Source organism: Metopolophium dirhodum, chromosome 1, assembly GCF_019925205.1.
Source record: "Metopolophium dirhodum isolate CAU chromosome 1, ASM1992520v1, whole genome shotgun sequence".
Lineage (NCBI taxonomy): Eukaryota > Metazoa > Arthropoda > Insecta > Hemiptera > Aphididae > Metopolophium > Metopolophium dirhodum.
This window is the reverse complement of record NC_083560.1, coordinates 93,576,952-93,602,532: the sequence shown is the minus strand read 5'-3', so window position 1 is coordinate 93,602,532 and position 25,581 is coordinate 93,576,952. Positions and strand designations below refer to the sequence as shown.

At 32.4% G+C, this 25,581-nt stretch overlaps 2 protein-coding genes and 2 pseudogenes across 2 annotated transcripts; all 4 read right to left on the bottom strand.

Annotated features, from left to right (window-relative positions):
* Window positions 1–8,010: 8,010 nt before the first annotated feature.
* On the bottom strand, window positions 8,011–9,955 carry LOC132946108 (uncharacterized; annotated as a pseudogene).
* Window positions 9,956–16,124: 6,169 nt separating this feature from the next.
* Window positions 16,125–16,839, bottom strand: LOC132946101 (uncharacterized). Its single transcript, XM_061015939.1, has 2 exons — window positions 16,520–16,839; window positions 16,125–16,428 (listed from the first exon to the last, which is right to left on the bottom strand). The coding sequence occupies exons 1-2, from the start codon at window positions 16,837–16,839 to the stop codon at window positions 16,125–16,127; spliced, it is 624 nt and encodes a 207-aa protein (XP_060871922.1).
* A 3-nt stretch (window positions 16,840–16,842) lies between these two features.
* Window positions 16,843–18,519, bottom strand: LOC132946097 (zinc finger BED domain-containing protein 6-like). Its single transcript, XM_061015932.1, has 5 exons — window positions 18,289–18,519; window positions 17,982–18,067; window positions 17,840–17,922; window positions 17,379–17,722; window positions 16,843–17,121 (listed from the first exon to the last, which is right to left on the bottom strand). The coding sequence occupies exons 1-5, from the start codon at window positions 18,517–18,519 to the stop codon at window positions 16,843–16,845; spliced, it is 1,023 nt and encodes a 340-aa protein (XP_060871915.1).
* A 2,012-nt stretch (window positions 18,520–20,531) lies between these two features.
* The window catches only part of LOC132946090 (uncharacterized), a 150,451-nt pseudogene continuing 145,401 nt past the window's right edge, over window positions 20,532–25,581 (bottom strand).

Below are 25,581 nucleotides of genomic sequence, written 5' to 3'. Positions count from 1 at the left end.
GGCTGGGATTTTAATGCCCTAAAAAACTTCAAAAAATGCAAAAATGACTAAAAAAACTAAAAAAATGCATTTAAATTATATTTATTATAGGTTAAAAATTAGAAAAAAAAAATTTAAATTACACTACAGTATTTTTTTGTTTATTGTACGTTGTTACTTCTTTAGTTTTTTTGTGCTTCTGTTTTCTTATTCAATAATCATTCATTCTAAAATAATAATTTAAAAAAAAATTTTTATATTTAAACTTGTTTTTGCTAGTTGTTATTAATACTAACCTGAACAAAATCGCTAATGCACTGTATAATGATATGCTGTCTTATGTTTTCAAATGAAAATGATCATCTTTGGTCGGATAATATACTTTTATAAGTGGAAAAACTTCTTTCGACTTTGACTGATAATACTGGAGCATATTTAAAGTGTGAAATATCGTCCGTCGTTATATCTTCTGGTATTGTAAACCACAGTGACGGGGAGTATAAGACGATTCCCTCGGGGGTTATTACACCATTAGCCATATTTCTCGAGGGCGGCTACTTCACGCCTTTGTGACGCGGTCGCATCCCTCCGACGGGTTGACGTCAGGGCGCCCTGGCGCCAGACTAGCGGTCCCCCGCCGGCTACTCTCGTACGAGGTAGATCGTTGGGTCTCGCTGATCCGCGTCGGCAAGCGCTGGATTCGACCCAGTCAAATTCCTCCCCTTCTACTAAGGCACTACTCCCGACAGCCCCCGCGAGGCCATCCACATATGTCGCGAACGCGCGGCCGGCGAGCGCGAGCACGCGAGGTACACGCGCGCGTCGGCCGGACGTACGCCACATAGCTCGACGGGCTCTGATACCGTTCGGGCGTTAGCAAAGTCGGGTTTTCAGTGGGGCTGTCCTCGTCGCCCGCGGGATGAGATTGAAGGATCCGTTATCCAGAGTACTCACAACGACTCTTTTCCCACTAGCATCGGCACCGGGACAGTTCTTACGCTGACGCGATGCGACCTTTTTTGAGTGGTACGGTTTTCTTTTGCCAGGTGTCGTGTCCGTACCGAATGCTCGGGTTTGAGTGCTTGTCGGTGGGTGTCCCCCAGCTGGACTTCCACCTTGAACGTATTCGCGCACGAGTTGGTCGGGCCCGTGTGCTCTCAGTCCGGTTCGTGCTAAAAGCGCCAGCGCGCTCGCGGAGGTCCGCGTCTGCTTCGCTCCTCGTGCTCTGGCGCCTCTCGCCCAAGCCCACTGGTTTGTCGCAGGTGGTATGGTTCCCCCACTTGGGTAGTTTGTTCCCGTGCGGAAAAGGAAGGTGCCCTCCATCACCTCGGTCGTCCTTATTCGGGGACCCACGTCGAGGTCTTTTGACGTGCCTATCAGGTCTACCCTTCCTCAGTGCGCCTGGAACACGGTTATTGGTTTTTCCCGTGAGTCCGCGCTCTGCGATTCGGTCCGCTCCGATCGCTTGCACCTTGAGCGCGGAGCTTTTGCGTAGCTGACGGTCGGGCAGTCGTATGTGTAAGCAGATGCTCTGCGATCCATGAGGACCTGCGCTTGGCAAGCTGCCCATCTCTGTGATATACTGTTGGAGTAGCTGGTCTGCTGAAAACTGCCTAGCCAGTCCTCTTTTCCTTCACTGATGACCCTTCCCCGTCACCACCGGTAAGTCTCTGAGACCACCTCCAGGTGCTTCCTATTACCCCGGGAAGCTAGGTTTGGAGATGCGCCCTCCACTGGCGTTGAGATCGGAACGGGGTCCTTAGGTGACCCGGGGGTGCGAAGACGCCTTTCGGCCGTTCGTCATCCGCCCAGTCCTGTGCCCAGGCAGGACATCGTCAGCCGCGGTCTCAATCCCGCGGCTCTTTTTCGCTCCGCACGATTCTGCACAATCATGAGTAAGCTTTTCGTGAGGGCGCTCGAGGGTGTAGCCTTGTTTGGGTGCCCCCCCCGCCTTCCTACCCATTTCAGACCTTTTGTGACTTAGCGTGCTCTAAACCACCGAGTTGCCACCCTGGAAGGTACAGGTGGCCCAGGGAACTCGGAGGTCCTTGGTCATTTCGCTAGCACCAAGCTTGACCTGCCCCGAGCCCTTGTGATTACAGTTCAGTTAACTCGAAGCTCTAGGGCTAGCTTCGTTAAGACCGTACCCCGCCTGCCCCTTTCCCGGACCAGATTAGTCAGCCAGTCTCTCAACGTGACTCGTCTTAGCGTGGTCGGTAGCAGGTGTGTACTTGTACTGGTCAGTCCACCCGCCTGGCTCGTCGTGACCCGATGGGCCGTCCTTGCCAGGTGGGTGGGCGTGCCAGTAAGTCTTCACGGGGTTACCTCGATGCCCTTTCAGCAACCTAGGTCAGACCGCTCCAGGGGCCCGCCAGCCCCTCCACGACTGGCGGGCGCTTCACCCGTAAGGGCGCGGGAACACCGGCCCGGTGTAACCAGCAGTCCCCCAGACCTGCCCTCGCTCTGCCGCCTTCAGAGTTCTGGTGGCCTCGTGTTGTTTGTAACGGTCGGTTTCCGCGCAGCAACGGGGGATCCGAGCCCGCCGTTGCCGTCGTCACCGCAGTTTCTTTAGCCGTTTTTACGGCGACGATGGGCCTTAGCACCCGTTTCCTCGTTTCCGCCTAACGTTACTAAGATGTTACCTGCCCGTAGTTCAGGTATGTGGTTCCTGGCTTCGCCCACCTTCGCCCACTCTTCAGTGGTTTCAGTCTTACGGTAGCAAATTGTGCTTGCTTTGACGACAAACTGTGTTTGCCGGCCTCAGCGGGCTGGTGCGTTCAAGGTTTTGCCACTGATGGCGCCCTGCTGTCGAGGTTGGTTCCGGCGCACAACACCGGAGTCCTCCCTCCAAAGCAGTGTCATTTGCAAACGGTTGACTGAATCCAAATCCCCGCCCCTCCACCGACCGGGTCGCTAGTACGCCTTCCCATCCACTCGGTTTGATCTCTCCCGCCAGGAACGCATCTTTGCTCATAGCTAATGCGAACCATCTATCGGTCAAGGTACTCATGAGAGATGTTCGGAGAAGTAATCACCCGACGCGACGCCTTAAGCGTATAGGAGCTAGCGTCGGCCTTCTGTGATTCTCATCTCGCGCACTTCAAGCGAGACATTCGTCAGAGACGCCGTGATTGGATCTCCTGTCACCGGTTGATTCACGTAATCAACCGTAAATGGGACGATTGGCTCGGTGTTAGCAAACTTTCTAAGTCAGTATCCATCCGCCGGCGACGTGGACGCCCCGGCCTTCGGCAAGCGCCGCGGTCTGTCAGCCCCGCGACACCCAGTGAAACACACAGGCCCCACCTCCTTGGCTGTGGTTTCGCTAGATATATCTTCTGGTATAGTGTTTTCATCAGGTTTTTCACCATTTATAATTTTTGAAATATTTTGTAATATTTTCAACCCTTTATTTTTATTTAAAACATTTTCCATTTTTTATTTATTGCAGCACCAATTTCATTTGGTGCTTTATTTATTAAAACTCTTATATCCTAATATTATTAAAGATTCTGATAAAGTCTGTCCACGAGTTTCTAATTTAGTAATTGATTCAGGCAATGTACCGAAATGCGCTTTTATATAAATTAAATTCCTGTGTAAGCTAGAACTTTTAATTACTGTTTGCACTTTTTTAATAGAAATAGCGTCTTCACTGTCAAGTGCATTGACAACTTCTTTGATAGATTCAAAATGTTCGCAGTAATAAATTGAAGCGTTTAACCATGTTCTCCAACGAGTTATAACTGGTTGCGGCGGTAAAGGTATACCTTTTGCTATTTCTCTAAATTTATCTACGCGGGAAGGTGCTTTCAAAAATATTTTTTTCCCATTTGAAACTAATTTATCTACTTTTGAAAAATTCCCTCTTATTTCTTCAGCGACTCGATGAAGTGCATGTGCAATACAAGTCACATGTATCATTTTTGAATAAAATGACTGGATTGACTTTCCAGCTTTCACCATGTAAGGTGCTACACCACTTACAAATAGTAATACGTTGTCATATTGAATACCTCCTGGCCACAATAAAGATAGAGAATTATTGAACATTTTAGCAACAGTAGAATGGTTCGCTTTTTCTAATACCTCACAGTTTAAAAGAAATGTTTTTCCAGGACAACCGACTTCTAACGTACCTACGATGAAGTTTGCAACAAAACGTCCTTCTGCGTCGGTTGTTTCGTCCAAAGAAACCCAAATTTTTTATCTCCTGAAGGAGAATCCTGAACTATTTTATTCATGGTATTATTGTAACATTTACTCACATAATTTTTTCTAATTGACGATCTATCAGGAATTGATTTATTAGTATACTTCTCTAAAAAACCTTTTAATATTGGATTTTCAAGTTTATTAAGTGGTATATTGGCCGAAAGAAAGGCATTAGTCAAATCATAAGAAAACGGAGATAGCTGATTTTCATTTATAAATTGCATTGTTGATACCTGTTGGTCCGATTTAAGTTCTCGACGACGTAATCCTGAAACGTGTTTATCTCGGGAAATGTGTTGTACAACGGTAAATTTTTTTTCAGAAGCCACTTTTATTTCACATATTTTGCAAAATAATATTTCACCGTCTGTAGAAAAAATTTCTTTACCGAATTCATTTACATATTTTGTTAATTGATTTGATTTCGACGTTTTTACTTTCGGCATATTGAACTCATGAATCACACGAAAAAACACGACACGATGAAACACAACGAATGCTATTGAGACTACGACGACGGACGTACTAATTGGTTACTAATTCAGTAATAGTTATCTAAGCCTAGCTATGACAAAATTGTTATCGACGATAACTTGTACCTATGTATGTATGTACCTATGGTGTAATAAAAATAATAATTTATAATAGGTATAATACAACGGTGATAATTTTCGGGGAAAAGCCTAGCTATGATGAAATATATGAATATATGATACTATATATAATTTATTATTCGTTTCGTCAGCAGTTTGCCGAAAAGTTCTTGTGCATCGCAACAATTTTCGTTCATTTTATGAAGAAATTGTGAAAAATGCTCTAAAAACTAAGAAAATGCACTAAAAACGTCAAAAAATGTCCTAAAAATGCATTTATGTTTAATTTTGTCAAAAAATGCAAAAAAATGCAAAATAAAAAATATTTTAAAATAATCAGTATCACCCAAAACACATTTTATACTTACGGATCAACGTTTCAAAACATCAGAAAAAAAGATACCTTTGCATCAAAATCCCAGCCCTATTTATCACCAACAATTCAAAATGAATTTGTCAATTTATTGGGACAAAAAGTTCGTAATGAGATTTTATCGAGAATTCGAATGTCTGTATATTATAGTTTACTGTTTGATTGCACTCCTGATGTCTCTCATAATGAACAAATGTCGGAAATCATTCAATATGTCTATATAGCTCATGGAAAAGTGAAGATAGAAGAAAGTTTTATTGACTTCATTATTACTGAAGAAAAAACTGGCGAAGGATTGGCATCTGATATAATGAAGAAATTACAAGATGATCAGCTCGATATTCAAGATGCAAGAGGTCAGGGCTACGATAACGGATATGGCGGGATACTATCGTGGTGTCCAAGCACGAATTCAAGAAAAAAATAATCGCGCTCTTTATATACTATGTGCCAGTTGTTATATACAACAGCCACTGTTTGAATTTGGCAGGAGTACATTCCGCTTCAATCAACGTAGAAATGAAACATTTTTTTGAAACCGTAAAAAGCATTTTTAAGTTTTTTTCACGCTCTACAAGTCGTTGGACTACTCTGATGAAAACATTAAAAGGACATTCGGACACAAGATGGTCATCAAAATTCAATGCCATAAAACCATTGAATACTCAAATTAAAGAAGTTTATGTGGTACTTCAAAATATGATAGCCAATTCCATAAATGCTGATACTACTTCCTCTGCTCAAAGTCTAATCAAAAACATTAATTTAACATTTCTTTACTTCCTCGATGTTTGGAATCAAATATTAAGTCAAGTTGATCGTTCTACTAAAGCTTTACAAATGAAAACTTTGACTTTGGATAAAGCTGCAAGGCTGATTCAGGCATTAACAAATGAGGGGGGGCGCATGTACTCAAACTTTCCTCAGGCGTCAAATGAGCTTGTTACGGCTCTGTTCCAATTAATAAATACCTGGAACACACGACTGTAATAGACCACTATTGAATTCTTATAACCGGGTGTAGGTTCAATTATATACTATATAGGTACCTGAAGGTTATTGTCCCTTTAATCTTTATTGACTCTTTTGTCTCTACTGAAATACTAAGAAGTAAGAATAAGAATATTCTATATAAGTATATAACACTAGTATTACATTTAATTAAATGGGGTAAGACATCCAATTAATATTGAAATAAAAATTGTTTCATTATTTTGTAATTTTATATTTTATAATTCATTTCATACCTCGACTTCGTAGTTCGTGCAACGTGCTTCGCTCAGTAAAAAACGTTTATATTAAATAACATTTAGTATTCGTGATTTCTGTGTGAACTGTTTCTGGTTTCAAATACTATTCAGTTTTCTCTTTTTCTTCAGGCATCAGAGAACTCAGTACATTTTTATTACTACTTATTTGTTATTTTAACAACTTAAGTATAATACCCAAGTCCCAAAGGAAAGTAAATAAATAAAAATAATTATGTTAGTTTAAAGTAAATGAGCACAAGTCCGTTATATTAATTGTTGTATTGGGGTTTACCAAAGGTTAGTTGGTGCACAATTTTTTTTTCTTTATATTGGAGTACAAGTACAGAGGCCCTATAACATTTTTAATTAAAATTAAAATTAAAATAATATTCAATAAAATTTTTTAATAAAAAATATCTTTGTTAAAATAATTAGGTATTTGTAAATTATATTATAATGTTTCTAATAAATTATATTGTTTAATGATTTTAGGTAACTCATCTAATTTGGACGGCCATTTAAAAAGCAAACACAAAAATGCTTTGGCTATTATTGCTAATAAGGATAATCTGGATAATCCTGAACCTGACGCATCGACTTCTAAGATCCCTGATGTACCTAGTACACCTAGTACTAGTGAAAAAACTAAGGACAATCATATATCAAATAAAATGTTTATGGGTGCATTTAAGCAGCAAAAAACAATTGCTGAATCGTTTGGTGTTATGACAAGTCTCAAAGAAGGTGGAGTAAAATCGGATAAACTTATTCATGCAATAATGATTATGATTTGTGAGGACAACCAGCCTATAAGTATTGTTGAGGATGAAGGATTCAAGTACTTAATGAAAACAGTATCGCCACATTTTAAAATACCTAGTCGAAGTTACATTTCCCGCAAAATTTATGATAAATATGATATTATGATTAATTGATAATTAGATTGTTATGATAAAATTCAAAAATATTCAACATTTTACTCTTACAACAGATATTTGGACTGATATTCAAACCAGGAGTTACATTGGTGTTACTATTCATTTTGTTGAAGACTATACTAGTGTATAGTTACTAAATTCGGCTTTGTTAGGAGTTTATGAATTAGATGCAAGACATACAAGTGAATACATAGCAAACAAATTAGTTGAGGTGTGTAAAGAATGGAACATTTCCAAACAAAATATAATTGCTGTGGTAACTGATGGAGCAGCTAATATGTTGAAAGCGATTGATTTATCATATGGAAAAAAATGTCATATATTATGTTTTGCGCACACGTTAAATCTTGTTGCACGGCATGCCATTTCAAGTGTCCCGGAACTCATGCATTTAATTTCAGATGTAAAAAACATTGTGAGATGGTTTAAACAGTGTTGTAGCAAGTGATGAATTAAGGAAAGCGACCAAAGGTCATTCAGATTTTTTATAAAGTTAATTTGATAATATAATATAGTTGGTGAATTTACTGCGAATTTCAAATTCCATCAGAACTTAATTCTTACGACGCAAAAATGTACGAAAATTGGCAATTAAAAATCTACTTTTAATAATATTTTTTTTTTAGTTGTATTTTTATGTCTTAATTAATATTTTTACCTTCTTATGATCTTCTTAGACCACCTTTTTCTCTGTAGAAACAAATTACTCCTCGCAGCTCGTAGCTTGTAGTTTTGTGTACAAGTAATTGAGGAATATCACACAATCATCTTACCTTCAACAATGTAGCAGCTTCACCACTTCGCTGACTCGAAATCATATCTTCTCCTAAAATTAATACAGTTAAAAAAAATTAGTTTATTACCTCAATTAATATATTTTTACTACAAGAAATACCTTCCCAAAAAAAAAATATCAATATGAAGAGGTGCATTTTTGAAATCACAGACTTTGTTTTTTTTTACTCCATCGCAATTTACATTTTTACATTCTTTTTGTTCTTCTATATTTGTGCGATAATTTAAAAATTGTTGCAGTTCACCAATAATAGATTCCATGTCAGTTTGTATAGTTATAAAATTATAATTCATATATGATGTATTAAGGCACACGTTAGATGAACACCAGTTACTTCCTTGAGTGAAGGAAAATCAGTGAATAGCTTATCTATTACATTTCCAACAGTAGTGTCACAAATAGCTAGTTTTGTATCATATTCTAATGAGCGTATTTCAGGATCTAAATAACGTATGATTATCTCAGCTCGTGTTGAGTGTATTGCAGATATTATGCCATTTTTCACAATATTTGTAACGAAACCAAAGTAATTCGAAGGAATCAAATCAACCATTTTTGAATAATTTTTAGTATCGCAATAAGACACCTAAAACATTAAGATTATGATAATTTATTAAGTTATAATATTCAATGATTCGGTAAAAACTATTATAGGTATTATGTTAAGAAATTTGGCACACCAATATCATAATACAAATTTTTAATCAATGATATTATTGAGTAAAAACTTTGCAAGTCACCCAATTTGGGTTTTTAACGTTCAAAAGTTGACCTACATATACGTCCGTTAAAACTTCGAAATGATGTGAAAGCCATAGTAGCAATACGTGATTTTATAATGAACATATTGATTTATTGATAGTAATTTTAGTATGCATACCTATTCAAGACATGACTTAAGTATAAATTATAATTCGGTTTTTGTATGTTGTATATAAGTTTACACTTAGTAACAGTTTACAGTATTTAAGTTTACCATTTATTAAAATAATATTTACCATTGCAATTATTTGTAGGTATTGATCATAAAAATTTATAATTATTTGTATTCAATGTCAATAATTACCATAATAATTGATGTCAACGAGTCAATTGCACGTGTGTTGGTAAAAATAACTTTTCCTTCGATATTTTTTATTTTGCTGCTTTTTAACTCCTCAAATCGAGACTCATTTTTCAAAATTGGTAAAGAGATCATACTACGTGAATTATTTATATCAAGGTATCGCAAATGAGGATTTGGGACCAGGTATGATTTTGGTTTTCGAAGTTTCTTACGGTTCCAACTTTCAACATCCAAGCTCTCTTCATTTTTTAAACCACTTTGTTCTAGTACAATAAAAAAAAAAAAATAAAAAAAATAGAAAATAAATATAATAAACATTTTATTTTACAATACGATTAAAAAAATTACTAAAATAATGAATACAATATACTTTTAATATTTCAATACAGTTTCAGGATATGTTTCATGTACCTTTTTTTATTATTAATTTATATTATTTAGGATGTAAGTTAAAAAATGTAGTGAACAAAATACAGCAATGAAGCACTTAATCATGGTCATAAGGTAAAAATATTAATTAAAACATAAAAATACAATTAACTAAAAAAAAAATATTATTAAAAGTAGATTTTTAATTGCCAATTTCCGTACATTTTTGCGTCGTAAGAATTAAGTTCTGATGGAATTAGAAATGCGCAGTAAATTCACCAACTATATTATATTATCAAATTAACTTTATAAAAAATCTGAATGAATCTAAAGTCAAAAATCGCATTATATCGGTACGGGGTGGGGCTGGCGACATGTGTAAATTTCGGAAACGCGTATAACAGACGAAATATTGGTTTGCAAATTTCGACAACTAGCTTGCAAATCGTTGCTAATTGGCTGCTAAATGTTGACATGAATAACAAGTCAAAAATAGCATTATATCGGTACGGGGTGGGGCTGGCGACATGTGCAAATTTCGGAAACGCGTATAACTGACGAAATATTGGTTTGCAAATTTCGACCACTAGCTTGCAAATCGTTGCTAATTGGCTGCTAAATGATGGTTCAAGAAAAATTTAAAAATGTGTTTTCGATGATATGGGTGGGGCGGGAGACACATATCCCCAGCCCCACCTTTAGTTTTTTTTATTTTATGATTCAACTAAAGGCTTGCAAATTGTGAAAATAGTCTTGCAAATTGTTGCTAATTGACTGCTAAATGTTGAGTTGAAAAAAATGTTAAATAAAATTTTTATTGGGTGGGGCTGGGGACATGTACGTCCAAGAAGTACCTACAAGATGGAATAGTACTTTTTACATGCTTGAACGTTTCATTAGTTTAAGCAACATAGCCAATGATATTGTGCATAGACACATTACAGCTCCACCTATGATTTCAGCCAAAGAAATTAAAGATATTTCTGAAATAATCGACATTTTAAGACCAATAGAAGCAGCTACCAAACAACTTTGTGCCCAAAAATTTGTGACAACCAGTATGGTTATTCCCATGATCTACATGACAAAAAACAAAAATCAATTTGAACCTACACAGCAGATAGGTGCCCAGCTTAAAGCAGAAATTTCGCATAAATGTGAACAGAGATTTTATGGAGTGGAGAATGTTGCTCTTTTAGGCATGTCAACAATTTTAGATCCACGTTTCAAAAAAATTTATTTCAAAGATCCATTAGCTTTATCTAACATGCTAAATATATTTCTGACGAGATAAAGCAAAACAATTATGTTGGTGAGAGCTCTTCTGATGATGACATTTTAGGAATGAAAAATTCAAGTCAAAATAATAGATAAACTGTATTATAATATGTTTAATATATAATATATATATATTTTTTTAGACCCGGATGTGGCAAAACCATTCGATTTGTGGCAAGATCACGAACAAATCGTACAACAATCTTCTGTTCGCTGAGGACAGTGTCAGTTAAATGAAATAGGATTCCCAAGCGAGCTTAATTTATATTTAAAATCCAGTGTTGCACGATTATCTGACAACCCACTCCAAATTTGGAAAGAAATGACAAGCGTCTATCCAATTTTATCAAAAATTGCGATCAAATACTTATCAACAGTAGCTACTTCGTTGCTTAGTGAGAAATTGTTTTCAAAAGCTGGACTGACACTAAATAAACAAAGAAACCGTCTTACTTCAAAACACCTGAATAAATTATTATTTTTGCAATCAATTGATAAAACATTGTGGTCATTATGAATAGTTAAAGGACTTTACAACTAAAAAAAAACTATTTTTTTTTTTATTGTTTTAATGTATAGGGCTTTGAAAAAGAATAATTTTGGTGGTCTTAAAATTGTTGTCGGACAATTGGTTCCGTGCTTAAATATAAGTCGCGTTTTACGCGTGACGTCATAAGATCACACAGTCTGACGGATCGTATCTAATACACGGTCGGAATTTATTTCGCGCGATTAAAATAATTATAGAGAAAATCGATTAAAGGTACAAGTTATTAAAGTACATTTATAAAAAGGTTATGCACTTCTTTAGATGGTTATATTATTTTTATTGTGTTAAAATTTGTTTCAGGGTAGTTTATAGAAAAGACAAAAAATTAAAATATATAAAATATCAAACATAATTAGGTTATTATACATAGGTTAGGTATATTTAATAATATTATAATCCGTTATTTAAACTCTAGAGCATTTTTTACTCCATGTGCATCACACAACTTAAATCTATTACTAGGAGATATTTCCAAAAGTTCCACAAAGGCAATTAGATTTTTTGGAATAGTACAGAGAATATATTGATTGTTTTCTTCTTCAACAAAACGTTGGACTATTTTAAAAAAACATTGCCAAGAACTCACATTAAAACCCTTGTCTGAAACCCGATGGGAATGTAGAGTAGTAAGCATTAAAGCTATTCGGTATCAAATACCTGGAGTTATAAAAGCATTAGAAGAGGTTTCAGAAGTTACAAATGACCATAAAACTAAGAGCGAAGCTAATTCTTTGGTTAGTCATGAAATTGGTGACTATGAATTTATTTTAAGTCTATTTATATGGTATGACATTTTAGTGCAAGTAAATATGGTAAGCAAATCATTACAATCTATAAATACAAATTTGCAAATATCAACAAGTATGTTGAATAGCTTATTAGATTCTTTAAAAAAATACAGAACAAATTGTCATGGATTTTAAAATGCAAAAATTACAGCTAATGAATTAGCAAAAGATGTAGATGTTGAACCATTATTTGCTCAAAAAAGATATAAAAAAGCTAAAAAAATGTTTTAAGATTGTAAGCGCATACCATCGTACCTCAACGAGTTAACAGTGCCATTCTAATTAACTTTAGAGTGTCATTAACTAGAGAATACGAGGGTAAGGCGTATAGTTGGTTTACCGCGTATTGTCTTATACGGGTGATACCACAAAACCAAAAGTTTGGGATATATTCAATTGTATTTTCCTCAATAAAACAAACAATTGACCACATGTTTGTATAATCTACAGAAGAAAAATAATTATAATTATTATCATGGTTAGGTTAGGTTAGGTTAGGTATCATAAAAGTATAGCTTCTATTATTGGAATAATGTTTTTTTTCTATTTTCCATTACTTGTTTTGCATGACTAGAATCCAATTGGTTTTCAATAGATAATGACGGATTTTTTTTTATATTAAGGAAATTATCGGTGTCTGATAAATATTTTAAATAATATTGTAGACTGGAATGGTTTCTAAAAGTTTCAGTTGCGTGTTTCCAATTACGAAATGTTTTTTTGACTAGAGCACCAAGTGGATGGGAAATGGTTCCTGCTTCGTTATTAGCAAATGCAACACAAAATTTACAAAACGCTCCATCAAACTTTAAAGAATATGCTAGCCAAGTTAAGACAACCGTGAAAATTGAAATCTTACATTTTTTTTTCAACTCACAGTTACTGGAAATTGAAAATTGTTTTCGGGTGTCCAGATTTGCTGAAAAATTTCTTCAATTTCGTGTGGCTTTAAAAAACGATTCGTATACATGCCTATATCATACATATTAATATTCTCATCTACTCTTTTATCAGAAAATGTATTTGATTCATCAATATTGGGCAATAAAGAACGTTTTTTGTTGTTGTATGTGGTTCAAGAATTTGTAATGTTGGCGATTCGACTGTTTGGTCTGATGGACACGCAACTGGTGCAATTATAAATGATTTCAATGAACTTTGTTTTATTATTTTATTGGAAGACATATTTATTCCAATTCCAATTTCCAAACAATAAATAGATGCAAATATGCAAATGAGAGACCCTTGTATTTAAAAATAAAAAGGTATTCTATATTAACTAATTTTTGAACAAAAGTTTATTGAAAAAAAATATCATTGCATTCGACGATTTGCAAGACGATTCTATGCAATACCTATGCATTTTATATCAGAGACATTTATGAACCGATACACATCACAGATATCACATCACAGGGTACAGATAGATTTTTAAAGAATAAATAATATGATTTTGTATATAAAAGTTCAGTATATAATATAGGTTAAACGAATATTGAAGTGTGCCTCGTAGCTCGGATAGTCGTATATCAATAATTATTCTCAGTACACGTTGACAATTAATATTATTTCGATAGCAGTTTAATAATATGTTATCAACTTCATGTTAACACGCAAAAATAATAAAAGGTTTAAATTATAGAAATATGTCATTATGACAACAGTCGTCCATATCACTCTGCTAATCTCTGGACAGAAAATAAATATTACGTAAGTAAACATGGTTCTAAATGAATACTAATTGTCGGCCAGTTGACTCCAAAAATTACATTAATGTTTTATGTTATTATTAAAAATAAGAAATTCCTTACGGCTCACATCAGCTATTATTATTATTTACTAATTTATTATATATTTAATTGGTACTTACATACGTAATAGATCTAATATATTTTATTGGAGAAATTTAATGCAGTTGACGCCGTCGTTCAGTAACGAAATACAAACATGAAGTAAATGATTATACGACAATTGTCTTGTTTACAAAGCAAAAATTCAAATAGATTAATAATAGCGATCTATACTATCCTATAGAAATAGTTTATTGGAGAATGATGTGAGTCAGGGGCGGACTGGGTGGCGACACGCCAGTCAGCGATTTTAATACTTCGGGCCATTTTTTACGGAAAATTAATAAACATAATAAACTTAATTTTTTTTTATCGAATTACTATTCAATTATGATGTTTGCTTATCAGTTATCACTCACAGTAATTGTTGATTATTTATTAGTTATTACCTTACATAAATATGATAATATTAAAAGACTGGCTACAAATGTTTGTGATTTTACTGTACCACGGCCTAGCTCACCAACAGACTACAAACTATCTGCTATGTAGACAGCAAAACAAGATTTACAAGAACCACATCATACAACAAATATTTAATGCATATCTATAAATATTTTTGTCAGTATAACGATTATTCTTAAATAAATAATTGCAACAAATAAAAATAAAATATACAAGTACAATAAATTCTGATAATAATATATTTTTTGTCATGCCTGCACCGAAAGTTTGGTTTTCGACCACGGTTGAAGCGTTCGAAAGCGTTCTTTTTCCGTCCAGCGGGCGGTAAAGTGGAAATCCCCAAAGTGCCGGGCGGAAAAGAGGAAATCCCCAAAAGTGCCGGGCGGAAAAGAAGAAATCCCCAAAAGTGCCGGCCGGCGCGTATCCCCATGCACAACCAGAAACTAAAATGTATACCTACCACGGTTCTTACAAAACATAAACTTTTGGTTACATCTTAAATGTATAGTATAACCTCCTTGCATGACGCATAAACATTTAAACATATTTAATTTGCACTGTTCCTAGATAAGTGCGTCGAACGATGCCTTAGTAAGTTTATTTCACGCAATTTGTATAATAATCTTATCAGTTACAATAATAAAATATACTAAGTGAAAATTGTAATTTTGAAATAAAATAAAATGTCTTCCATGAAATTGTTTTTGTAGAATAGTCTATAATTGTTGCATAGATCCCTGTATAACCTTTTCCATGAACGCAGGGGCGTGACAAAAAATAGTATGTGTGTCAAGGGCGGGAAGTGAGCCATTTCAGTCGCGGGACATTTGGTTTCATAAATGTTTTTACAATATTTTTGATGTCATATATAACATAATCTTTATCCAAAACATGTACAGTAGTAAATTGTTTGAAGATATTGTAGTATTGGTGCGGAAAGACTATTATTTCTTCTTTACGCAGACATTTTTCAATTCGCCCGAAAACCTGGTCAGGGGGCATATAGCTATGGCCCCTCACTGGAAATATATGGTTAATTCTTTCAAATATTGTACTTTTAGTATTTATATAGTATAATAATTAGGGATGGGCCGATACCACTTATTACCGATATCCGATATTCCGATATATGCTGCCGATATAAAACCGATACCCGATAATATATGGAATTGTTAAAACAACATTTTTGACAAAAAAAACATGAGCCGATACCACCATAAAACCGATACCATCAACCGATATATAATAAAACCGATACCCGATAACACAAATAATATTACCTAGAAAAGTGAAAACATTGATTATTATTATTTAAGAGTTATCACATGTTAGTTTATTTTTCAGTCTTTAATACATAATAGTCTATTAAATAAAATAAAATGTATTAAGCTATACGTTATAGCCTATAACAAATTTAAAAATAATGAATAACAAATAACAATAAACATAAATGAACCTTCACTAACCATTTTTGTTAACAAATATAAAATATAAAATAATAGAAATAATCAAATAAATAATAAAGTTATAGTTGAATAATAAATCATAACAAATACTACTTGTATAGGTACTTAATAAAATAATAAATAATACTATGCTCCTTTTGCCTCTTAACAATTGAATATAAAAAAAATAATAAAGTGTTAAACAATTTTATAAATTATAAAGCACATTTTATCCCAGGTATTTAATATTTCTTGAACAGAATATTAATTGTCTGACCTTCTCTGGGTTCAATGCATTTCTACTTTTTGAACAAATAAAACCAGCTGTACTGAATGCACGCTCTGAGTCTACTGAGCTAGATGGACTAGAATGATATCTATTTGCCAATTCTTTTAATCCACTTAACTGCGATCTTGACCAATACTTGTAGATGTCATCGTCCTCGTTAAGTAAGTCTTCATTTAAATAGGTATTAATTTCAGACTCGGCAGTGTTACATTGTTGTGGTTCTCTATAATCTGGCAATATATCTCTAAATAACGATTTTTTTTACTATAGGTATATTATCTGTTGAACTCTCTTGCTCATTAGATGTTGAAATGATATTAGGCCAACTATTATACACTGATTCAAGTTCTTGTTTTAAGCTATTAACTGCAATGTTTTTTTCATTTTCTTCAGAAAAAACTTTATCCTTGAATCTGGGATCTAAAATTGTACTAATTGTAAGCAATTTAGTTTTTTCATAATCTGGGAATCGTTTATGGATGCTGAATAGTAATTTTTCTGAGAATAAACTTTGATTTAGAGTATATTCTTTTTGGAGATTTGTAGTTAAGCATCTCAAGACTGGTATAACTTCAGAGAGTGAAGAAGTTTCTTTAGACAATGTCAAGGTAACAGTATAAAAAATTTCTAGTACTTTAGATATTTCTGCTAGCATAGATCATTCATCGCTAGTCAAAAAGACATTCAAATGTATGTAAGGACCCAAGCCAATCACACATTTTTTTTGTTCAAGAAACCTATTGATCATTAAATATTTGCTGTTCCATCTAGTTGTCACATCTTGAATGAATTTGTGTTCTGGCAGTTTTTCTTGTTTTTGGTAATTCTTTAATAATTTATTTGCTGAAATGCTATGTTTGAAATGTCCAACTATTTGTCTCACTTTTTTAAACAAAGCTTCATGTTCCCTCTGCTTACATATCACATCATTAATCACCTGAAAATATGAGTCATATTTATTAGAATAAATATCAAATATGGTTAATAATAATGAGTAATGACTATTTACTATTCAGTAGGTAACTATCAAATAATTGTTAGTATGTACTCAATAGTTAATAGTATTAAAAATAAATATTAAATTAATACCTTACCAATTGAAGGGAATGAGTAAAACAACCAAATGTATGAAACTGCTTATTAGAAAATGCCTTTTCCATATTAGCAGCATTGTCTCTAAGATAAACAATAAACATGGATTTTTTTTTCTTCAATACCCCATTTTTCTAATGTTTCCATGGTAAACATATAAATTTCATCACTTGTGTGGAAAATTGGCTTGAATGGTATAACTTCCAATAATAGGTTCTCTCTGACGAATTCTTCATTGATAAAATGGCAAGTTATGGACAAATAGTCAGTATTGTTGTTGGATGACCATAAGTCAGAAGTAAATGAAGCATACTTCACATTTTTTAATAGTTCCATCACTTTAAGAGACACTTTAGTATACAAATCAGGAATAATAGTCCTTGAAAACGTTGTGCGATCTGGTATAGTATAACGAGGTTCTACATACTTCATCAGATTTTTAAAACCTAATTAAATTAAAGTTACATTAGATTTAATGTTTATTATTTAATTAATAGTTATATTACAAAATATAAACTATAAACAGTACAAACATTAAATACAAAATCAACTTAATATTTTACCTTGTTTTTCTATATGATGAAAAGGTAACTGATCCTGAACTATCATTTTTCCAATCAGATTAGTTATATTCATAGCTTTTGGACTATTGTATGTCAAAGGTAATTTGCTTTGAAATACAGAACTTATCGTAGGTTGGTATACTCTAGGTTTTCTTGTTTTTTTTCACTACAAATTGTTATACCAACATTTTGCTTCGAAGTACTTGCAACATTGTTTTCTGTATCTTCCTTTTTAAATATATAAAAATAAAAATCAGTATTAAATATTTAAATAATAGTTCATAAATAAAAAATATGAATTCTGCTTGAGAAATTATAACTTATAAGTGAATATTTAATACTAATACTAATTAGTAATTAGTAGTCAGTTTTTTTATTTGTTAAATGTTAATTTTTAATTGCATTACTTAGGTACATAAAATTCAAATTTAAATCATACAATGCCATACCTCAGATTCTGCTTCAGATACAGCATTGTTTACTTTTAAGTTTCTTTTTCTTTTATTTGTTACCTTCATGAACTCATTATTGTGGTTATTTTTGAGGTGTTTAATAAGGTTTGAGGTAGTGAAATCTCGAGAATTAGTACCTCCTCTACAAACTTTTTTGTTGCAAACCGAACATTGCGCCTTCGAAACATCATCTGGACATTTAATGAAAAATTTCCAAGCAACTGACATAGTAACTAGTAACTATTACGCTAGGTATTATATAAAACTAGTAAATAATTATTAAATTTAATAATAATTAATATAAATATTAAATACTAAATAAACAGTAGACTAGTATTCACTATTTAATATTTTGTTATCTCGTATTTCGTATAGTAGTGCGACACTACGACTAAATATAGTATTGTTATCTATTGTATTGTGTTGACGCTATAACCGCTCACGCAAGCCCATAGTATTAAAATTTTGAATTTTTAAAAATAATATTGCTGTTGTTAAAATATTGAAATATTGTTGTAATGTGATAACAACGACAGTCCTGCCAATAATCTATAGTATTTGATTATTGATAACCTAACCTGTGCATTTGTGAATTATGATACTATCAATACTATGCTGATCGATAGGTTTTTTTTTGGTATCGGTTGAAATATCGGTTTTGAAAAAAAACCGATATCACCGATATCGGCCGATATCTAGTATCGGTTCTAGTATCGACCCACCCCTAATAATAATGTTGCAACAATAAATTAATTTTTGTTCTGTGCCGAACATGAGTCTGAAAATAAATTCAATACAGATATTGAATTGGTTGGATCTTTCCTAACGCGAGCTTCAAGTATTTCTAAGAAGTAGAGAAGTATAGAGTACACTTCGTTTGGTCCACGAACACTTTCACTCTCTAACCAAGTATAAAGGTGACAATTTTCTGGACTTAGTTCAGAGATTGAAAAATTAATTACAAATGTCAGGTTGTAAAGGGTCTACTATAAAATGTATCTGTTACAGATAATTTTGGAATTGCCTGATTCTGCATCATGTCAAAGGACACATTTACTGAACCTGGCTTAACATGTAACATAGTCCTGGAAAACATTTTGGAAAAAAGTTGATGAGACTTTAACTCGGTACTTAGTTCCTCTTTTTTTCATTATCGTTTTCGGTTTTTATTTTTACTGAGATTTCAGAACAATATGAACAAACATCTTGCCTGGGGTGACCAAAACCCAAGTTAAAATGCCTTTTTTTTATCAAAAATGGTTTTTTTTATTGATTTTACATTTTTTATTAGTTTTTTTTATTGCTTTTTTATCTAACAGATTTTATTTAGAATTTAATTCAATTTAGGTTTTTGTAAAAAATATAAATTGAATACAAATCTGTTTGATGGAAAATTCATAATTTAAAAAATCTAGTCTGAAAAAATGTATCTGTTGGATAAAAATCAATAAAAATCTGTATTTCAAGGAAAATTAATAAAAAAAAAAATCGATTTTTGATAAAAAATTCGTACTTTATAAAAAAATGCGACTTTTATCGATTTTTTAAAAAATTCACTTAAATTCCAATTTTGATTTGCAAATTCTAAAAACCAATTTGCAATTATTTGCAATTCATTTGCTAAATATTAGCGTTGGTTTGGAACGGATCGGACGAAGTGGGGGGGCTGACAAAATTTGCAAAAAAATTCGCCAAAATTCCAATTTTGATTTGCAAATTCTAAAAACCAATTTGCAATTATTTGCAATTAATTTGCTAAATATTGGTGTTGGTTTGGAACGGATCGGACGAAGTGGGGGGGGCTGACAAAATTTGCAAAAAAATTCGCCAAAATTCCAATTTTGATTTGCAAATTCTAAAAACCAATTTGCAATTATTTGCAATTAATTTGCTAAATATTGGCGTTGGTTTGGAACGGATCGGACAAAGTGGGGGGGCTGCATGAAGTTAGCCCCCCCAAATCATTTTTTTAGTTTGCGAGCGTGCACTAAATTTGCAAATCCTAAAAACCAATTTGCAATTATTTGCAATTAATTTGCTAAATATTGCCGCTGGTTTGAAGTGAATCCGCCAAAGTGGGGGGGCTAACTTCATGACCATCAAATAGAGGCAATAACACGTTTTGAATTGAATGACGATTTTTTCACCGGATTTGAATTCCTCGTGTTCTCTTACATAAGAATCGATGTTTATCTCGATTTTCAAATTTTTGGCAATACCACATTTTGGATTTTCGGCCTTCAATTATTCTTGACAGGAAAAGTCTGTTCTTGAACTTGAATTACTCGACAATTTCGTTGATTTATATCAATAAGAGACGAAACGTCTTTAACTTTTTTTGCTTGCATATAAGCGTAAACAGCTTCATCGTATGTTTTAGAATTTTCATGTACTTTAATTTGTTTATAAATATTTTTTAGTAATTAATGGTACTGTGTCAAAATGCAATTCAACTTCAATAGATGGTCGCGTGCTAGCTATAATTCCAAAATTTGATTGACCCCCCCGTAGTATTCTATTATCTTGTTCAGAGCCACTATTTTTATAAATTATATTATTAATATACATATTTATATAATTCAAAGTAAATCCAAAATAACGATAAATTATTTGTAATTTGTATTTCGTTTTCAAAAATGTCAATTAATAGTGATAAGCACGATTAAACTGATTAAAGATTTATCCGTGATCGTGGTGATAAATACCAACCATACGATAAAATATGTCGTGACGGTCTTTAGATAAGAAATACCAGTGAATTCCATTTTTATTGTGAACACGGTTATAGTTTGATTATTATGTATAATGTATATCTTTAACCCTATTGTAAAACAATATTATCTAATATCTAATCACACTAATCACAGTTACAATAATAGTTAATGATATAATCACGGACTAATAATTAAGTCAATTAATTAGTGAAGATATTATATCTTAAATCAAAAAGAATTCAAATGCTTAATGTTATTTCATATGTTTTGATTTTTGTTTATAATATTTTTATGTTAATTCATTCATTATTATATTGAATATTGAAATATACATTAGAGACGTTAAATTAGTAAAGTAGGCAGTACTCATCAAATCATAATGAAAAGGACCTCGAACGGCTCGAACAATTTGTTAAACTATTTTGCAAAAAAACCAAATATTGTACAAAATACTAACGTTTTTGAGGTAATGGTATGCAATTGTAATATAATTAATAATAATTAATAGTTTATGAAATCTATCAACATACCAAGAATATAATTTAGATTTCAATTTCCCAAATATGTACTTATTGTACTTACTTTATAGCAAACAAAATATGGTGCAAATAATGATAAAGTTCAAAATGTCTGTAAATAATTTATTTTAAAACTAAGTTGTTATTTTATTTTATTAGTTGGTCATTGTTACTACTTTATTATAATATCAAAGAATAATTTGTTATTTTTAATATTTACATTTTTTTAACCTATTTGTTATATTATAAAATAAAGAAATATTTTGTTGCGTTTTTAATCATTTAACATTTTTGTTCAGGTTCGTCACAATCTCCTTTATTTTTAACTATCCCCTTTGTGAATGGTCAACTAAGACTAGTTTTATATAAAATGTTTGATAAAAGTTAAAAGTTATGAACTTGTATTCTTGTTAGTAAATAGTAATAATATTTCCACAAAAAACAAAATGTTGTGTTTACAAAACATACAATTGATATAATGTTATTAATATACTTATATAGTTATATTAACTAATGCATTAATATATGATAAACATTTTACAATTACAATATTATTTATCCATTGTTATGTTAAATGTATGGGAATCAATGGAACCATAGTTTGTTAATATAATAGTAGTCATAAAAAAAGTAGATGTGTATTAAAAAAACTATTGTCTAGTAGGCTAGATTGAGAATAAAATTAAGTGCCCCCCCCAAAAAAAAAAAAAATATTCTGGCTACGGCACTGGTGTCGTATATACCTTTTAAAATAACTAATGACATTGCCAAAATATAACAATAATATTCAAATCAACTACTAACTACTATAACACCGTCTACAAGTTATTAAAATGAAATATTTCTTACCTGATAGTTATAAACTATGTTGTTGTTCTGCCTATTAATTGTATTTAAAATAAAAATAAACAATGGATAATGGGTATAATATTCATGATATAATATTATTATGTTCTTCACCTAACCTAACCATAGGAGGTAAACATGTTTCATTAAATTTTTCTTCACAATCCATATACTCATATGGATAAGCTAACTTTATAGTAACTAAATCTAAATGTTCATCAGGAAAATATTTACTAAGTTCTTTAAATGTATTTCTTAAATTTAATTTTGAATCATTTCTCAAATTATTTGTTAACTTCTCTAAAGAACTAGGTAAAAATTGTATTGAATCTATAAATCTTAATTCTGTAAATAATACTTTTTCTTCACCATTCCTAGTTAGTAACTGGCATCATTTTTGAAAAAGAAATATATTTTTCCTCATTATTTGGGATTAATTTTATTTGTTCATCATCGTTTCCAAATTCTATTATAAATAGATGGGCATCATAACCTGAAAGATTGTGAAAAACAATTGGTATAAAACGTGGATTTTTATAATTAAGATTACATATAGAATGCGCTACTCCTCTATATTCTCCAGTTAAATGGTCATGATCCTGAACTTTCCTCATATTTGTATTTTTATTTTCTAATTCTTTTTCAAGCTTATCTTCATAACATTTTAATTTTTTAACATCTTCAACACCATTCTGTGGTTTAATTTTAAATTGTTTATAATATTTAATAGTGTCATTAATTATTTTAATTTTTTTCTCTAACATTGGAGGTAATTCAGATAAAAATCTTTCACATATATGACATTTGTCAGATTTGTTATAATTATTTAATTGTTCTGCATTCAATGTATCCATAGGAACTATTTTGTCATTTATTTCAGAAATAAATATTTCTTCATTTTTCATATATTCAAAAAATTTTTGAGCTACGTTTGGACCAGAATATTCTATAGGTGGTTTATAATCACCATTACTACATTTAATATAATAACAAAACATAAGTATTTTGAAAAATATTTTAATTATTATTGCATTTAGATTTTGTTAAAAAATATTTTAAGAAATATTGCATTTAGATTTTGTGAAAAATATTTTAATTATTATTGCAATAAGATTTTAAAATTATTAATGACATAAGTTTTTTGAAAAAATATTTTGGGGAATATTGCATTTCGATTTTCTGATCTTTTTACACATTATGTGATCTTTTACTGTTATAAAAGGCACTGCGCCAGGAACGGTACATATATACTACTCATGTATATTACCTAATGAATGTACAAAAAATTATATAAACTGAATATCAAATATATATTAATATATCACATTTGCTATTAGGGCCGCGGAGGTATTCGTATATGATTTCCTTATGTTAACGTGTACGCGCTACATCCGCGCTATTCATCGTAGTGTTTTGTAACTGGAAAAATGGTTTACCTAATGGACCTGCTTTAATGAGTGGTATATCGTTTTTGACTATATAAAATTTTATTTTTTCAAATGTTTCCATAGCTATTTCTATTGGTATTTCCACTATACCTATGGTGGTTTCTAACGTATTACTTATTCCTCTTAAAGAAATTGTTTCAGCTGGTACTAACTTCGTATCCGATGTTAATTCGGATAAACGAATTATATTTACGCTGCTACCTGTATCCACTAAAAATTCCAACGTTTTATTTATAAAATTTACTGACCTACTTTAAATGTGCTGATTTTCCATTGCAACCTTTATTTGTTTTATGTCATATATTTCCCTTAAATCCTTAATCGCAGAGGGACTTTCTATTCCTGTGGCCGATATCCGTTTCCCGAATTGGAGCTTTCTTATTTATTATGTTACCTTCGTTTTTCTTTTTATAAATTATAACATTTATCTATGGTATGCCCTTTTTTCGAGCAATGTTCACATACCATGTATGTCCAGCGATAAGTTTATTTATATTTATTTTCCCTTCATTTTTTAAATTATTATTATTTTGCTTTACTTTACTTGGGGCTATATTAATATTTTAACTACCTTTATCTTATATAATCGCTCTTTAAATGGTCTGTTCCAAGATTGAGGCATGTTTACTTTTTACCATTAATTTAATTTTATCGGATATCCTTTTTAAAAATACTAGCTAGGCCTGTTCCCTTATATTATTTTGTACTGTGTATCAACGCAATGCTGGTTGCAATTATTGTTAATTAATTATTTTTATTTAAACATGAAATAATTATTCAAGTTGACAATATGTCGGTTACATTCTTTTCTTTTATATGCACATAAATTATGATTCGTGAATGAATCGTACAGCGATAGATTTGGGATCACAAAAGTTGGGGGGTGAACAATAGTAAGTGGTAATAAAGACTCACGGTTTTAGTAGTATTTACTTGCTATTGGTGCAGATATTAGGGTTAGTATTGTGATTGATCAACTAAGCCCTGGTGTAGACGGACAGATACGATGATTCCTCTGACAAGCCGGATGATGATTGACGTAACAGAAAAGGTTGATGTATAAACTGGTAGATGATTTGACTTATGTTTCGGCGTACCAGGGCAGCAACGAGATTAGTTGAACGACGAAACGAGTTTAGGCGGTAGTAATATGTTTAGACGGAATATCTCAGAGACGAGATCGGCATCATATACGGCAGCTTTCTGAGGCTCACTATACGACAATGATACTTGGACAATATCGACGTACACGGCGGCTTTTTGCGGCTCACTATACGACAATGATACTTGGACAACGGAACGAGTACACTTCGGCTGACGTATTGCGGTGACGGAGCGTATCACTGACTAGCGGCTGTGACCGATAGATAATATAAGAATGGATAGGACATGCCTATACCAGTTCCATATGGGGCCGTGTGCTTTTTTGGGAAAGAGAGAAAGACGATATGGGGCTTTTTAAGGTTATGTGCAAAACTATTTTATTAAATAATAATGAATAACATGATAGTCAGTTATATTTAGATATTTGTCAGTTTGTATTTTGATTGTTGTACCACTTGTGCCTGGAAAATTAGTCTAAACTTGTTAAATATTTAAAATATTAAAAATATTAATTATTATTTATCAATTATCATATGAATATTTGCCCCATATAACCTTAAAATAGTATCACTAAAGTTTCATGTGATAAGTTCTTATGTCCTATCCATTCTTATATTATCTATGCTGTGACCACGGTGGATCTCCTTTATCAGGAGAGTT

What these genes read in the sequence shown, in the direction of transcription:
- LOC132946101 (XM_061015939.1), bottom strand. Translation starts at nt 16,839, where the DNA reads ATGCTAGCAGAAATATCTAAAGTACTAGAAATTTTTTATACTGTTACC. An exon ending in AAACAAGAACTTGAATCAGT is followed by an intron (nt 16,429 to 16,519) that starts GTATAATAGTTG and finishes ATCGTTATTTAG; the next exon opens with AGATATATTGCCAGATTATA.
- LOC132946097 (XM_061015932.1), bottom strand. Translation starts at nt 18,519, where the DNA reads ATGTCAGTTGCTTGGAAATTTTTCATTAAATGTCCAGATGATGTTTCG. An exon ending in TATCTGAAGCAGAATCTGAG is followed by an intron (nt 18,068 to 18,288) that starts GTATGGCATTGT and finishes ATATTTAAAAAG; the next exon opens with GAAGATACAGAAAACAATGT. An exon ending in TCATCATATAGAAAAACAAG is followed by an intron (nt 17,723 to 17,839) that starts GTAAAATATTAA and finishes TAATTTAATTAG; the next exon opens with GTTTTAAAAATCTGATGAAG.